Source organism: Nasonia vitripennis, assembly GCF_009193385.2.
Source record: "Nasonia vitripennis strain AsymCx chromosome 1 unlocalized genomic scaffold, Nvit_psr_1.1 chr1_random0016, whole genome shotgun sequence".
In the NCBI taxonomy this organism is placed as follows: Eukaryota; Metazoa; Arthropoda; class Insecta; order Hymenoptera; family Pteromalidae; genus Nasonia; species Nasonia vitripennis.
The window spans coordinates 603,993-621,960 of NW_022279605.1; the positions used below are offsets into that span (position 1 = coordinate 603,993).

Here is a 17,968-nt window from a genome sequence, read left to right on the forward strand (position 1 = left end):
TACATTCACATTAAAATAATATAATAAAAACATCTCATACTCATCTCGTTTTTTATTTTCGCAATGTGTCATTACTTCGATACTTATTTCTATAAATGTATAATAAAAATTAATATATCTTGTGAAAATTCAATAATCTGATTGATTATGTGCAATATGAAAAGTTGCCTTTTTATCCGAACATTAAATTCATTTATAACAAAGACATATTTTACGAATATGACACTTCGAACTTTAAGTATGTAAAATTTGAATGCATCTTATTTCTTTTATATTTTATTTAAGACGTTTTTTCTATCACCTCTGATAGAATTAATTTAAAAACATTTATTTACAGTAATTGCAATTACAATGTGGTTTTTCGAATTATACAAATTTGTTCGCAGACTCGCATTCTACTATGGAGTTTGCGCGTTCGGCGAGATGCGAAACTCGTCGCTAAAGACTTCTGAGAGCCTAACCTAACTTCGGCAAAGGCCGCATTACACTACGATATTTTCAAATCGTTCGAATCAGATATTTTTCGTGTCGAGTGTACGTGCGTGTGTGTGAGTGCTCAGATGCTATGTCTGTGTGTGTACATTTTTTCTGTTTTCTCTTTCTTTTTCTTCTATTTGTGCTTCCTCTTTCCCCTCTGACTCTCCCGACCTCCACTTCCTATACCTATCCTCTTCCTTTTTTGCCAATTCTCTCCTTTTTCTCGTCCCACGAATATAGTTCTCCATCAATCTCTGCAACCCATTTTTTCTTGTAGGAGTCTTCTTCCCCCTACAATCTTCTTCCCTCCTTCTCTTCTCTCTCATTATGAGAGCTTTGACCCTTCTCTCTTCGAAGGATAGCCATTGTTCTAACCGAAACCTCCTTCTCTGATCTCAGCCCTCCTCTCCCAAATCATTTCCATTTCTTCCTTTCTTTGAAAATTACCTTCTTTGTATCATCAGTCCTGGTGTCCTATAACTCCTATTCCACTCCCTCCATAATATCCTCCAATCAGTCCTTTACTGAATCCTCTTTGGTCTAGTTATTAATATTTTCTTCACTCTCTCGAGTAACCTTTTACAGCGGAAGAGTCTTCCCAACGGCTCCTAAGCGTCAGACAAAAAAACTGCAATGTTTTTGCACTTTTTAAGAGCCGGGAAGGATTTCCGCAAAAAGTTGTGCTACATAACCTCAATCATCCAGAGACGTGCTCTACTATCGTTGTGCTCCGCCAATCTCCGACTCAGTCATCCGCATCGTACCTGCAAGGCACAAGCTCAGTATTTTTAATCAGTACAGTGTTGTGAGTGGAGTGAAATCGTGCAGTGCGGTGTTTATAGACTACGAGAGTAGCTATAGCTATAGCTATATCTCTATCTCTCTCTATTCGTCACAACGTTGCTAGTCGTTGTCGTTGCTAAGCCGGAACTTTATTTTTCTGACACCAGAGGGCAGCACTCTCCGAGCCAGCAAACTGCAGTATAGTACAGCAGCTCCGCCGCCAGGTGGCCCCGACACGGCGTACACAAACACGCACCCAAAAGAGCGTCCTGAAGGCTCTTATACTGAGACTACTCTGGCCACTGCACACCACGGCGCTCTTCACCTTATTCCCTGCACCACTTGTCGATTGAGCCGAATTACCTCCCGTGGATAACGTCGATTGCGTCATTTGTTTTAAACACTATGTTGAAGCCTGAGGGAGATGACGAACAACTGTTGGTGCATATATCGTGCAAGACTTGCACTGATGTCATTGCTATGCGTAATCCGCGCAAATGCGACAAATGTGGCTGGTACTACCATCCTAAGTGTACGCCTATTCAGGCAATTAAGGAAGGTGGCAAGACTATACAAGTCTGCAAGAAATTCTTGGTAGCTGCTAATAAAACTCCACACAGCACCTCTACCTCTTCTCCATCTTCACAAAGCAGCAGCCCTCTGCCACAACAACAAACACGCTACAGGAAACCGGTTTCTGCAGCACCATCCGCACCACCATCGTGCTCTTCTAGTCCATCACGTAAAGAAGATCCCGTGCTCAACAAAATACTGGACAAGCTAAATAAACTTTACAACATAGAGAAGCAGCAGAACGCAATGAATAACCAGCTTTCTGAGAGCAAGAGTTTTCTGGAGAAGAGAATGACAGCCATTGAGAAGTCCCTGGAGCCGCTGAAGGAGATACCGGCGCTGATTAACCGTGTAACGGTGGTGGAAGGGAATGCGGCTGCTTTGAGGGCTGAGCAGGAGGAGATTAAAGCTAAGCTTGAACAACTGCTGGCGAGTGGTGCTGGCTCTTCTTCTTCGTCTCCATCGAATGCTCCGGCGCTGTATACTGAGACCATCCAGCAGCTCCGTGAAGCCAACACGAGAATCCAGGCGCAATTGGATGGCGTTGTGTCGTCCCAGGCAAACCTCTCTGCAGAATTAGTCATAACCGACCTGACCTTTTCGGAGAGGACATCCTTAAGGCACCTTGCCTATGCAGCTCTTCGGCCCTTGGACGCTGAGCTAACGGAGAGATACATTATCTCTGTGCGACCCCTGGGAAGGGTGAGAGTAGCCCGCAATGACACTGCGGACGTTTCTGATGCAGGCCCTGGAGCAGTCAGGTTGCCGCTCTCAGTCTCGCTATCCAGGACGCTCATGCACTCGCTCATCTCTGCTAAAATCAAGATTAGGAAGCTACATACTACGCAGCTGTCTAGCGAATTGCTGCATAAGGCCCGCGTTGCACTACGTCCGCCGTGCTTCTCCCTTTTCTGAAACCTATTGGGAGATCGTCTAGCATCTTTTTTCCCTCTAGCTCCATTTCCATATTTTCCCTTATTATTTCTGCGTGTAATTTGTACCCTGAGTCCATGAGAGTTATCCCTCTCCCATTCCTCTGGTACATTTCCCCCTTTCCGTATGTTATTCAGTATCTTAGTTATTTCTCCTATTACTTGTTCTTCCCCGTGTATCCATACCTCATTTGGTAGCCCGTTTGCACCTACGCTTTTTCCTTCTTCATTTTTCTAATTTCTTTTCTCATCTCGTTTTCGTTAATGCGTTCTTCTTCTCCCGTATTATCTCCTTCCTCCTCTGCCCCTTGTACGATTGTTCCCACCTTACTCTGTTCCTCTTTCCCCAGTTGTTCTTTAAAATGTTTTAACCATTCATCATTTTTAATCGCGCTGCTACATCTTGTTCTCCTTTTTCTTCTTTTACATTTGACCACTTCCTAGAATTTTCTCCCTGTTTTGTCTTCTCCCGCTTTTCTTATCCTTTTTTCCATTTCCGACTCGTTTTTATTTTCCACTAATACTCCCTATTCTCTTTTCGTTTTGACATATTCTTTCCTTCCTGCTCCTTTCATTATAGCCTTACCTAGCTTCCTTACCTCTGCTTTCTTGATTCTGCATTCCTCGTCCTACCACATGTTTTTCTATATTTTCCTGCCATTTCCCTTTTTCTTTCTAATTGCTTTTTCTTTCTTTTCTTTTTCAGTTCTGACCATTCTGTTGTTTCTTCTCCCCTTTTCAGTTCTTCTCGGAATTGTTCTATTGTCTTTTCTGTTCATATTTCCCTTTCTGTAATTTTTTCTTCCTCTTTGTCGTTTCCCCAGTACGTTTTGCCCGTCTCTATCTCCACTGCAGTGCGATCCGATTCTGACCTGTAAATAATATTCATTTTTCTCATCCACCCCTCTTTTTCCTTCCTCATTGGCTATTGCGTAATCTATTACTAAGCAGCCTGCCCCTCCTATGTACGTGTATTCTCCTACTTCGTCACCTTCTGTATTTCAGTTTATTATATTTAGTTCTCACTTCTGGCGTTCTCCACCATCTCTTCTATTTCCTTAAAGTTTTCTTGTTTTTCCTCTCTCATGTATACCGTTCCTATCCACCATATATCCCTTTCTTATCATCTTGGCTCGTATGAATTTATTTGTCTTTTCTTCTATCTACTCTATTCTCTCTGTTTTTTCCCCTAATTTCATAGCCATCACCATTCCATCTTTCACTCTTACTCTTTCTCCCCCTTTTTCGCGTGTTATGTTCTGACTATAAAACCTCCTAATTTCTTTTCCCAGAATTTTCCCTCTTTATCATCTAGCAACGTTTCCTGTAAACAAATTACATCATTCCCTCTTAAGTAACTCCATGTCCTCTCATCTGCTCCCTTTATTCCTGCAACATTCCAACTAATTATCCTTAAACCCTTCTGGTCTCCTTGTATCTCCCTCTCTCGTCCTTTTTTTCTCTGAAAACGCTCCTATTCTCTTTCTTTCCGTATGTATTCTACCCCTTTAATCCATAATTTGTTGTAACCTATGTTAACTTCTTTTCCCTCTTTCCTTTCCCTTGCCGCGTATTCTCTTAGTTTCTCCTTGTTTCGTCTCTCCTTCCATGTTAGGTGATGGTCTATGAATATGTATGATCCTTGAAGCCTTGCTTTTTCTCTTATAATTGACCCTTTCTCTTCCCAGTTTTCGCATTCTTCTCCTATTCTGCGAATTCTCCCATTCTGTATTCACTTCAAGTTATCTCTATCTCTAATTTTCTTTTTATCCCACTGCTCTTTCTTCCAACCCGATATCATTATGTTATTCTTTCGACTATCTCTTTCTCTTTCCTCAATCCATCCCAATCTCTCTTATCCGCTTGCCTGTTTTCTTCTTCCCTCTTCCACGTCTCCATCCATTCTTTTCTATTTCTTTTTCCTTCTTCTGCTTCTTTTTTTACTTTACTCTCCATCATTTTCAGCCCTTCCTTTATTTTCCTGTTCATTTATTCCTCCAGGCCAATGCACCTTTGTTCCCAGTTCTCTATTATTTTCTCTCTTTCTTCCTTTTCCTTATCCATTTTTGTATTCATCTCCTCTACCTTCTGCAGGATCATGTCCATCGTTCTTTCTTTCTTATTTTTTTCGATAAAGTCCTCTGGGCTCTTATCGTTCCTTTTGAACACTGTTTCTTCTTTCGACTATAAACTGTCCTCTAGTTTCCTTTGTTTCAGTGTATTCCCTATTCTACCTCCTCCTCTACCTCCTCCGCCATTACCGCCTCTCGGTGTTCCCGCACTTTTTGAAGTTCCCGCCTCTTCTAGTGATTTCACTATACTCGGTTGCGGCGTTCTAAACCCCTGTTCCTCTATTCTGCCCCCGTATCCCATTTCGTGTATTATCTCTTGCACCTTCGTGTTTGTAAAGTTCATCGTTTTTTCCCACTATCTTTATCCTTCTCTGTCTATTTTCTAACCTCTACTCCCTGTCTCTCACTTCTACAGCTCTTTATATCGTTACTCTGTCTTTTTCTTTCCCGTATTTTTTGTCTCTTGCCCTTTTAGCTCCTTTTTTTAACTATTCCCGCCTTCTCCCTCTTTTCTTACCCTCTATTCTGCTCCCTACACTCCCTTAATTCAATATGGCACTCTCTTGTGCCAGAAATATCAAATACGATTTACTACAGATCACGTAATTAAACATTAACGTAATAGTTTCTTCGATATTGAATAAAGAAAACTAATGTTTAGATTATAAATTTTATAAACCCAATGAATATAGACTAACATAACGCAGTAATGGGATTCAAGTATTTCACAGTAGTGCCCCTTGACTACGTTCAAAGCACTCAATGGTTTAGGTAATTAAACGACAACTTCATAGCATTTAATCAAGCACGTGGAATCAAGCGCAAAGAATCTAAAGTCTGATTTGTAGAATAATTTGTAACAACAACTTTGTGTATTCAAATAACTGCAAATATTAGTCCAAAAAGCGGCATTTTTCGTAATAATGATTGATTTTCGACCTTAAAAACTGGATAATATTCAAAATAAGTTGCAGATTTGGATTCTGCGTGAAAAATTACACAACAAATGATGTATCGCACATGATTTTGAAACGCTTTCAGAACGGATAAATGTATGGATTATTTACATCGATAGGTTTCATAATAATCAATAAAGGTGAGAGCTTGCTGCTACATTCACTATCAAAAACTCATTTTTTTTACTCTAGACCAATTGATACTTCATTTTTAATTGGGAATGAAGTTATCTGGGGGGCGGCACGAGTGATTTTATCAATTTGGGAAATAAGGGATAACTATATATATATATATATATATATATATATATATATATATATATATATATATATATATATATATATTATATATATATATATATATATATATATATATATAATATATATATATATATATATATATATATATATATATATATATATATATATATATATATATATATATATATATAATATATATATATATATATATATATATATATATATATATATATACATACACATATATATATATATATATATATATACACACACACATATACATATATATATACACACACATATATATATCAACAAGAGCATGGTTGCCACGTCAACAAATAATCACGTCAGACTTGCTTAATGAATACATAAAGTATGGTGTGCACCAAGGGCGTAAAGTAATCCTTTAAAGATGAAGTGTGGAGTTTACAGTACGAGGCTTGACGAGTTAACCCGAGCCGGCGGTGAGAGCATTTACGACTCGCAGACGAGTACTGCAACCACACGGGGTCTAACACTACACAACATACTATTTCCTAACTAGAAACCTAATAAAATATTTTTGTAACCCAAGCACGATTTTCGCGTTTTATTGGCATATTAAGTGGGACTAAAGTACCTTTTTTTAGACCGATAAGCAAAAAAAATTGAAAAACGCCCGCTACTCGAAACAGCGGGCGCTGTTACTTTTTTTAGCCCATCGGGCGTTTTTCATTTTTTTGTTGCTCTCATATGCGGGCAAAAAAGTAAAAAACGCCAACAGAGAAATAAATGCTAAACACTCACTGCTCATCAGAAATTTTTTTCTTCTTCAATCCACGGTAAATATGTTTCAGAAATAGCCAGGCTGTAGAGATTTAAAACTGTCTTATTGTGACATAATTTGTTGCAACAAACCGATTGTGCGATCATGTAAAGGATGATAAGCAGATGAAAAGGTATATGTTTTTCACTCGCATTTACGATCCTTATTGTTAGTTATTAACAATTTATTGCAAAATAACGCGATTTTGGTCTTTTTTTGCTTATAACTTTAAAACTGAAGGCGCTATTAAAATTCCTTAACAAGATAATTTGTAGAGAATAGAAATATCTACAAAATGAAAGGTCGAACACCTCAATCAGATAACTAGGTCCTGAGATAATTATGAAAAACCGGAAAATTAGGCGTTTTTTCGAAAATTCATAGCTCCGTCATTTTTTGTGCCGGAGTGCTAGAATTTTGGGAAAAAGTAGGGTTTATAATGTTATTTATATGTGCAATAGTTGGGTGCTGTACCGTAAGTCCGATTGAAATTTCAAAAAAGGGTCAAAAAGTTTACATCGTGCACTACAACGTAGATTTCAGTTTTTCGATCAAGTGCCCAGTAGCATGCGAAAAACCGTCGTAAAGTTCGCGAAAATTGGCCGAGCGCGCACTCGCAGTCGAGTGGTGGGGGACGGAGCAGCGCCGGCGGAGAGGCGTATATATAGTAATAGGGGCGCGGCGGCGCGCACGTTACCTATCTTTACATTAACATTTCTCAGCATCTACTGTAGCTATTTGAATGATTTTTATTTTGGGGTAGTCGAACCAGAGTAATCCGATTCTTTGGCCTGTTTTCAGAAAAAATCATTACGAAAGGTACAGTGGGATGTTTTTGGTGAACTCTCTGTTCCTATTTAAAACTGACGCTCTGCTCATCGGTATGTGATTTCTCTGGGCCCATTCCCAAAATAAAAAAAAATCATTCAAATATCTGTAGTAGATGCTAAGAAATGTTAATATAAAGATAAATAACGTGCGCGCCGGGCGTCCGTATTACTATATATACGCCTCTTCTTCGGCGCTGCTCCGTCCCCCATCACTCGACTGCGAGCGCGAGGTCGGCCCATTTTCGCGAACTTTACGACAATTTTTCGCATGCTACCAGGCACTTGATCAAAAAACTGAAATCTACATCTTGTAGTGCACGATGTCAACTTTTTCACCCCTTTTTTGAAATTTCAATCAGACTTACGGTACAACATACAGACCTGCCGGATAAAAACGTACCGCAACTTTGAATCGCGATTTTGAGCAAACTAATTATTCTACAGCACCCAACTTTTGTTCAAATGAAGAAGATTATAATACCTACTTTTTCCCAAAATTTTAGCGCTCCAGCTTAAAAAATGACGGAGCTATGAATTTTCGAAAAAATGCCTAATTTTCCGGTTTTTCCTAATTATCTAAGGAACTAATTATCCGATTGAGGCGTTCGACCTCTTATTTTGTAGATGTTTCTATTCTCTACAAATCATCTCCTTGATTCATTCTAATAGCGCCTTTAGTTTTAAAGTTATAAGCAAAAAAAGACCAAAATCGCGTTATTTTGCAATAAATTGTTAATAACTAACAATAAGGATCGTAAATGCGAGTGAAAAACATATACCTTTTCATCTGCTTATCATCCTTTACATGATCGCACAATCGGTTTGCTGCAACAAATTATGTCATGTAAAAATGCTCTACAGCTTGGCCTAAAACATTTTCCGATGCATCTGAATTTATTCAGATTTTTAAATTACTTTTTACTTAAATGGTAGGGTACCAAAGATGTCAATTTTAGCAATTCTTCGGTTTTTAATACAAATTAATTAACTCATAGCTCCTCAGGGATGCATTTTTCACTATAGACATAGATATATTTTTTGTAAAATTTTCTTACAAAAATTAACTTAATTATTCACTGACATTGAAAAATTATGATCGAGTGTATGATTTATGTAATAATTTTTTGAAAGAGACATAATATATTTACGATTCCTCGACTTCGGTAGGAATATTTGTAACAATAAAATCAAGTTCTATAATTTTTTTGGCGATGATCCAAGTGACGCAATTTATTTCTATAAGCAAACATGTATTTAAATAATTTATTACTAAGCTCCGAATTTTTAGTCAATGATGGACATTAAGGAACAATTTTCTTCTACGGTAACTTTCTTTATTTTGATGTGTGGTACCTTTGTGATTTTTTTAGGAATGCTCCAAGCAATTCATAAGCTTTGCCACAGGCTTTAAATATGAATTTTAATCATTTTACCACAAATTTATGGATATCTTTATTTTTAGCTACAGATAAAGGGTCTCTGCCATTCTAGGACTCATACAGGAACTTTTGCACTATAAAAAGGTATTTTTATGAATTTTTTGGTGGTCGTAGTCCGGATCGAACTCTTACTTTCACCGATATTGAGGTTTAAATGACTTATAATATATATATATATATATATATATATATATATATATATATATATATATATATATATATATATATATATATATATATATATATATATATATATATATATATAACAGTAAGGAAAATAACCCCCGCGAAATGTACAGAGGGATTAACGCCATAAGAAAGGGTTTTAGGAGTAGAGCGCAATTCATGAAGGACGAAAACGGGGACCTCGTAACAAATGACAACGAATTACTGTCGCTGTGGAAAAATTATTTCGATAAATTATTAAACGTGCACGAACATAGCGAAGAATTAGGGGACGAAATTCACACTGCTGAACTCCACGTGGAGGAACCGAGTTACCAAGAAGTAGAGGCCGCGATTAAAAAACTAAAAAATAACAAAGCCGCGGGAAATGGCTCTATACCAGCTGAGTTACTCAAATATGGGGGCGTCGAGCCCACTTTCAAAATCTATAATCTAGTATGTGCCATCTGGAAAAATGAAACAATACCCGAAAATTGGAAGGAATCTATCATTATACCGATTTTTAAAAAGGGGGATAAGACAGACTGCAATAACTATAGGGGTATCTCACTTTTAGCAACGTGCTACAAAGTTCTGTCAAACGTAATACAAGCTAGACTCACTCCATTCGCCGAAGATATAGTAGGACATTATCAGTGCGGATTTCGGCGCAACAGATCGACGAGCGATCAAATGTTTACCATAAGACAGTTTTTAGAGAAAAAGTGGGAATTTTGCGAAACCATACACCAACTATTTATAGATTTTAAAAAAGCGTACGACTCTATTAAGCGAAGCAAAATTTATCAAATTCTAGTACTTCTCGGTGTACCGAAAAAACTCGTGAGATTAATTCAAATATGTCTGAACGGAAGCACGGGAAAGGTCCGAGTAAGCGGTAATGTATCAGAATCCTTCATGATACGCGATGGTTTAAAACAAGGGGATGGGCTCTCTACGGTGCTGTTCAACTTAACGTTAGAGTATGCGGTTAGAAAAATGCAGGTTAGACAGCTGGGCGCAACGCTTAATGGAACAACGCAGATGATTTGGATATACAGGGGGATTGTAGGGAAACGGTAGCAAGAAACACGGAAATTCTCATAAAAGCGGCTGAGTATACAGGGTTAGAAGTGAGTGAATCAAAAACAAAGTACATGATTGTGGATAAGGTAGGCATCTGCAGAGGGGAGGAAGATCTAAGAGTTGGTAATTTTACTTTTGAAAAGGTTAGCGAATTCAGGTATCTGGGTACGACCATAAATGATAGAAACGAGATTAATGTCGAAATAAATAAGAGACTCCATTTGGGTAATGCTTGCTTCTACGCCGTGAGTAATTTACTTAAGTCGAGGCTGTTGTCTAAAAACGTTAAAATAAGAATATACAGGACAATAATACTGCCGGTGGTTCTGTACGGGTGGGAAACGTGGGCTCTCACTAAGCAGGTGGACAACCGTTTTAGGGTATTTGAAAATAAATTCTTGCGAAAAATGTACGGGCCGAAGAAAGATGAGGAAACCGGGGAATGGAGGAGACTACACAATGATGAGTTACACAATCTGTACGCGTCACCAAATATTAACAGAATAATAAAATCGCGCAGATTGGGATGGGCAGGGCACGTAGCGAGAATGGGAGACGACCGTACGGCAGCGCGTGTCATGAAGGGCAGGCCGATGGTAACGCGACCTCTAGGTAGATCTAGACGCAGATGGGAGGACAACGTAAAAGCGGATCTAGTAGAAATAGGACGGGTGGGTGTCGATCGGAGAGGTGCATCTTGGGTGGAGTTGACACAAGATAGGGCAGCGTGGATGAGGCGATGAACGTTGGAGTTCCAAATGCCACGTAAAAAAAAAAATAGTGAAAAATGCTTCCCTGAGGAGCTATGAATTAATTAATTTGTGCTAAAAACCCAAAAATTGCCAAATTTAACATCTTTGGCTCCCTACGATTTTGGTAAAAAGTAATTTAAAAATGTGAAAAAATGTAGGTGCGTTGGAAACGGTTTCTGGAACATATTTACCGTGGGTTAAAAAAGAAAAAATGTTTGATCTTCGATTTGACAGACAACCACCTATATATATATATATATATATATATAGACACACACACACACACACACACACACGCGAAGACTGTTTTTGCCGCATCTGAAAGAAGTTGCATCAGTCCTACTCAATGTGTTAAAAAAAAGCATGGAAATCCATACTTGTGTTACGAAAAAAATATGGTGTGCGCCAAGGGCTAAGTGAGTTTTTTACCTTGTGTGGTTGCAGTACTTGTCTGCGGCTCGTAACGCCCTCGCCTCCGACTTGGGCTAACTCGCATTGACTCGTAATTCAAACATCACACTCGGTCTAATAAAGCCTACTTCACGCCCTTGGTACATAATCTACTATTTCTGCCCGCTTCTCTAACATTGCATGAATCGAAAAAATCAATAAATTATTTTACAAAAAATACGGTATGGACTAATAGTTAATAGGCTTTTTGACAAAACTCTGTCTTGAAAAGCTAATTTTATACTCTTGGTACATAATATAAAACATACTTTATTATTAAAAATAGTACGAATTTAATATACCTTCTAGTAGGCATAAATGCATCCCCATTGCTATTTCTATTGATTTTCCATTCATCTCTCAAAGTGACATCTAATGATGAAACTCTAGACATTAAAACACTTGTTCCCATGTAATCTAAACGTAATTCTAAAGCAAATAACTTCAATCCAACGGTATGATCCGGCTCTGTATCAGGCTCTTCACAAATATGAACTAGAAAAATAACATTGCTTTTGAAAGTGGTGAACATATTCTAAAACTATTAATGTTGACTTGACTTACTGTAGGTGTCGATTTTGCTGAGTTCTATGATACCACCAACAATGCCACCTTTGGCATCTAAACTGGAACCTCCCAAACCAATGCCTATGTATAAATTTTTATGCCCGGTACTGCCAATTGATAATCTTCCATCAGATCGAAAATCTTTTGTCATCCACGAGACATTTCCCATTACGTTTCCCATATTCATGTGAACATTTAAACGAGTAAAATTTATGGCAAAAAGTACTAAAGTTTCCCAAGCCGGCTCTCGTAACTTAATTTCGGATGCTGTTTGCTTCTCGCTCGTAAAACTCCATCCCCTTCCAATATCTAAAACAATATATACACACATATTTTGTTATGCATATGAAAGTATTGATTGCATTATATTATATATTCATGCATTCAAGGTAGTTCGCCAAATTAGTGATATTGATTAAAAAATGCATTGCGTTATGTTATAACACTTGTAGGTTCTTTGATTGGCTATTAATTTTTGCGTGCAATTTTTACAAATGTTTGAATTTTTAACCTAAAAAAATCACAATAGTCTAATGTAATAGGGTTTTGCCCAGGATATGAGAGACTCTTTAAAATTCAAAACGATGATTGAAACGCACAAAACGTATTTGAAGATAACAAATTCTTTTTAGTAAGAGAGATGTGCCCATTGTGGATATTCTTAGCTATTTTGGGCCTAACTTTTAATTAACGCAATGGAAATTCCAATCCAAAAATTTGTGTTTTTGAGTCCTTTTTTACAAGCAATTTGCAAATTACAGTTTACCACTACTGCAATCAATTAACTACTTTATATTTTCAATTTATAACAATTTTGCCAAAAATTGAACTAAATACAAGTGATGAAAATTAAAAAAAAATTACAATATTTAAAAATAATAAAAGTTGATCAATAGGGAACTAGCGCGCCACGCGCGGCATTACGGCCGCGATGGCTTTCAGCCTTGCATCGCTACACAATGCAAGGCACGCAAAACGCTTTCAAAATTTTAAAAACACTTTTACATTCAACATTTTTATGTTAATCGTAAGTCCTCAAAGTTTTATGGCAAATAATTGGTTTTCAAGCTGTAAACAATTGATTTTTGGCTGTAGACTCAAGTTATAAGCATTTTCATGATTAGTAGGAAAAAGTTGTATTTTTGAAAGATCTACAACTTTTCCTTTCAACTTCTTTTTTGTAGAATCCTTAGAATTCGTGTTATAGCCAAGAAACCACTTTTAGCGATTTTTGGAGGTAACCGCATTCTGCGTATACATGCAGATCAAGTCCAAAAAGAATCTGTCAGTTTACTATTATGAGGGGAGTTTGCACACAAATTTCTAGCCCGATTGATTGAAGCTCTCAGAGATAATCGTATAACACCAAAATTTTTATCCAAAATTGCACGCAAAACTCAAACAAATCGTGCCCGTATTTCAAAAAAACGTAGAGGAAGAAAGAAAAATTAGATTTTTAGTTTGTGCAAAAAGAGACTTCTCCCGAAATTTCAGCCCGATCGTTCGAAGATTGCGCGAGACATCGCGCATCTTATACATTTTTGGCTGACAAAACCATAAGGTACTTCCGTGTCGCGGTCGTGCCTAACAAAACTATAAGGCACCTCCGTGTCGCAGTCGTGCCTAAAAACCTTGCGGAAATAGCAGTTGAAACATCCCATATTAGACATTTATAGATGGGTGGTTCTCTGACAAATCGTGCGCGAAAAAAAAATTCTTGCCCAAACTTGGGGGATATGTTCCAGAGGTCGCCACGATGTCACCTGTAAATTTTCAGATTGATTCGATTTCTCTTCCCGTTATAAGGGTTCAAAGCTAGTTATTTTTGGCTATTTTTAATGATTTGTAGCTCTTAAACAATGAATTTTTCGTTAAAATCACACTAAATGTTTACTTTTTTTTTGTAAATTTGTTCCTATATATGTGTGTGTGTGTGTGTATATATATATATACAGGGTGTTTCATTTTAATCCGAGCACGACAAAAAACCATGGAAAAACTAATTTTAACGAAAAATGACCTTAACAAAAGTTGAAGGGGGTAAAGGGGGCCATCGAATCACACCAACACCTTTGACCTTGAACTCGATTTTCAAGGTCATTTGAAGATCATTGTATTTTTTTAACGGGAACCCCTATTTTTGACCTCGGAATACGGAGCAGCGGAAAAAATTACGTCGGAAATGACATTTCAAGTTTGCCTTAGTGACCTTGAGAAGGTTAATTGAAGGTCAAATAAGAAGTATCAGCCTAAGATTTTCCTTTCAATTTTTTCGTAGAATTATCATTTTGTTATTGTAATAAACATTAAGAGAATAATTGACTTAAAATGTGATTATGCTTTGCTGACTTTAAAGCCATTTTGTAAGGTCAAAAGTGCAAAAATGCAACATCAAATGTTATGTGTAGTCCATATTTATATCCTAACTTTAGTGTTGCCCAGGAACAACGACGTGGACGTAATAGGATCGTGTTCCCTTTGGGGTGCTTGATTAGAGTGAGTCCCCTTGCCTCTCACTTTTCGGGGTGCTTGATTAGAGTGAGTCCTCTTGCCTCTCACTTTTCGGGGTGCTTAATTAGAATGAGTCCCCTTGCCTCTCACTTTTGCTCAATATTCAACGCAGGTGCTCAAAGACACTACCATTTTGTTGGATACACAATTCAATTCGCTGCTGAAAATGTTCTACTGTTCTGAGTAATACAGCTCTTGGAATGTTTTCACAAGCGGTTTGAATTCTGTGGATCATATCTTCCCTTGTTGTAGTTTCATGTTCATAAACAACATCTTTCAAATACCCCCACAAATAGAAATCGGGTGATGTCATATCTGGAGATCTCGGTGGCCATCGAACACCTAAATCTCCACGTCCAGTGCGTCCAATCCACCTGTCACGGTAATTTTGATTAAGATATTGTCTAACTATTCGAGCATAGTGCGCAGGAGCTCCATCTAATTAAATCCACATTCTTGCTCTTGTGTATAAATCTACTTCTTCAAGAAGTACTGGAAGACGTTCTCTCAGGAACTGTAAAAAATGATGGCCATTTACATTTTCATCGATAAAGTATGGGCCTACAAGGTATCCGTTAACAATTCCACACCAAACATCAAGACTCCAACGATTTTGGTTATCTATCTGCCCGTACCAATGCGGATTAACATTCGACCAATAATGACAGTTGTGTCGGTTAAGCTCTCCATTGCTTTTGAATTTTGCTTCATCAGAAAACATTACGTATTGAAAAAAGTGACGATCATTAGCAATCATTTGTCGTGCCCATTGGCCAAAACTGTAGCCTTAACCTCATATCAGCAGGTGTGAGATCCTGAGTCAAAGTAATATGATATGGATGATAACGTTGACTTCTCAGTATTCTCCAAGCAGTAGCCATGGGTATACCACTTTGCCTTTGAATTTCACGGGTACTAACGTGGGGATTCAAATGAACCATTGCTAAAACGACCATTACACGAAGATCATCTTCGTTGTAATTACGACGTTCTCTAACCCGTGCTAGTTGCCCTTGTTGAGCTCTATGTTAAATCTCACGAATGGTTGTATGACTTGGATGTCTTCTATCGGGATATCGAATTCGATACAAGGCTGCAGCTTGTCGATAATTACGTCTAGATTCACCAAGAATCAATAAAATATCAACCCTTTCAGCGGCTGGATAATCAGCCATTGTTAAAAATTTATAACAAGTTCAATAAAAAATTTTGTTTTTACCAAACTGAACAAATTAGATAGCTTTCGATGAGTAATAAATTTTAATAGAAAAAATAAAGGTCAATGAATGAAAAAGAGAAAATGTTAAACAAATGATATTTGATTAGTTTGGCTAATCAATAACTATTCAATAACTAGTAAACTATTGAATACTAAGTGTAAGTAACAATGAGTAGAGGATAAATTCATATGAAAAGAGATCTCTTATTAGAAAAATTGTCTATTTCAACAATGAGTCGCGGGAAAATTCAACATGAAAAATCATATTTACAAAATAAATTATTTATTTCCACAATAAATTCAGGCAAAATTCGATGAGGAAAATTAGTAGCCAATTGTGTCCACGTCGTTCCTGAGTAACGCTAAAGATAGGATAAAAATTCGCTTACGAAAACGTCCCAAGAACTGAATAGAATCCAAAAAAATGGTGGTGTCTTTGGGCACCTACATTCAAATCTGTACATAATAAAAGTGAGAGGCAAGGAGACTCACTCTAATCAAGCACCCCAAAGGGAACACGATCCTATTACGTCCACGTCGTTGTTCCTGGGCAACACTAAAGTTAGGATATAAATATGGACTACACATAACATTTGATATTGCATTTTTGCACTTTTGACCTTACAAAATGGCTTTAAAGTTAGCAAAGCATAATCACATTTTAAGTCAATTATTCTCTTAATGTTTATTACAATAACAAAATGATAAGTCTACGAAAAAATTGAAAGGAAAATCTTAGGCTGATACTTCTTATTTGACCTTCAATTGACCTTCTCAAGGTCACTAAGGCAAACTTGAAATGTCATTTCCGACGTAATTTTTTCCGCTGCTCCGTATTCCGAGGTCAAAAATAGGGGTTCCCGTTAAAAAAATACAATGATCTTCAAATGACCTTGAAAATCGAGTTCAAGGTCAAAGGTGTTGGTGTCATTAGATGGCCCCTTTTGCTCCCTTCAACTTTTGTCAAGGTCATCTTTCGACATCAGTAAAATAAAACCAGACAAACAGCTGTTTAGCAGATTTTTTGTTATTTGACCTTGAATTGACCTTTTCAAGGTCACCAAAGCAAACTTAAAATATCCTTTGCGACGTAATTTTTTCCGCTCTATCCGATTCCAAGGTCTAAAATAGAGGTTCCTATTTAAAAAAATCACAATTACCCTCAAATGACCTTGAAAATCGAGTTCAAGGTCATAGGTGTTTGTGTCATTCGATGGCCCCCTTTACCCCCTTCAACTTTTGTTAAGGTCATTTTTCGTTAAAATTAGTTTTTCCATGGTTTTTTGTCGTGGTCGGATTAAAATGAAACACCCTGTATATATATTAGGGTGGGCCGATTTTTTTGTAGTAACTTTCGTGACTTGTAATAGTGCGGGAAATTCAGTAAAAATATGCAATAATACATACGTGAAACCTGGATGCTCAGGCTTGAGTTCTTCCGCTTTGGAAATTACCAAGAAGTTGATTTTTTTCCTCGTCAAATTGTAAAAATCGAATTAGGTACCACACATCATGGAAAAACGTACCAAGCTCATTTTAAGCGAATATTTTTCTAAATATCATCCTGAACTGTTCTAACCTTAACCTACTGTACAGGGTGTCCTATTTCAATTTTGGGTTTGTAATAACCCCTATATCTGGACCGAAAATCGATAATAGTTTAAAATAAAAGTTGAATGGTTTTACAGTAACCGTCAGATATAACGAACGCATAACGAAAAAATATATTCAATAAAAACAGTTTCCGACCATTTTAAGGATTCATAAAAATAATGCATCATTTTGAGGATTGTATGTTGTATGCAAATTTTTTACTGCTCCAAACACCCACGTTAATTTTCCATGTGCAGAATATGCAGAATTTGCCTAACATCGCCACCGCCCCTCTTTTTATAGCTGTATATCTATAGCTAGCTTTTTAAGTATCTATACAGATACAAGGAACAACTTGCTGTTCCTCATATCTATAGGTATACTAACTATTCCCCTACCTGTACTCGTGTCAGTGCCTGTATGGGTAACATAATGAAATCATTGCAATCCCGCTAAAATTTATCACTCCCGCTAAAATATCATCGTATCGTATGGTA

The 17,968-nt window shown here is 37.3% G+C and overlaps 1 protein-coding gene across 16 annotated transcripts in view; it reads right to left on the reverse strand.

Moving 5' to 3' along the window:
• The window catches only part of LOC100114775 (transmembrane protein KIAA1109), a 504,143-nt gene that overhangs the window by 266,252 nt on the left and 219,923 nt on the right, over window positions 1-17,968 (reverse strand). For all 16 annotated transcript variants that reach the window (XR_004226571.2, XR_004345179.1, XR_004345180.1 and 13 more), the window contains 2 exons: window positions 12,146-12,457; window positions 11,884-12,076 (listed from right to left, as the gene is read on the reverse strand). Coding sequence is in view for 13 of the 16 variants with exons in the window: in XM_031922441.2 (XP_031778301.1) it covers window positions 11,884-12,076; window positions 12,146-12,457 (505 nt within the window). In the remaining 3 variants the exon portion in view is untranslated. The remainder of the gene's footprint in view (window positions 1-11,883; window positions 12,077-12,145; window positions 12,458-17,968) is intronic.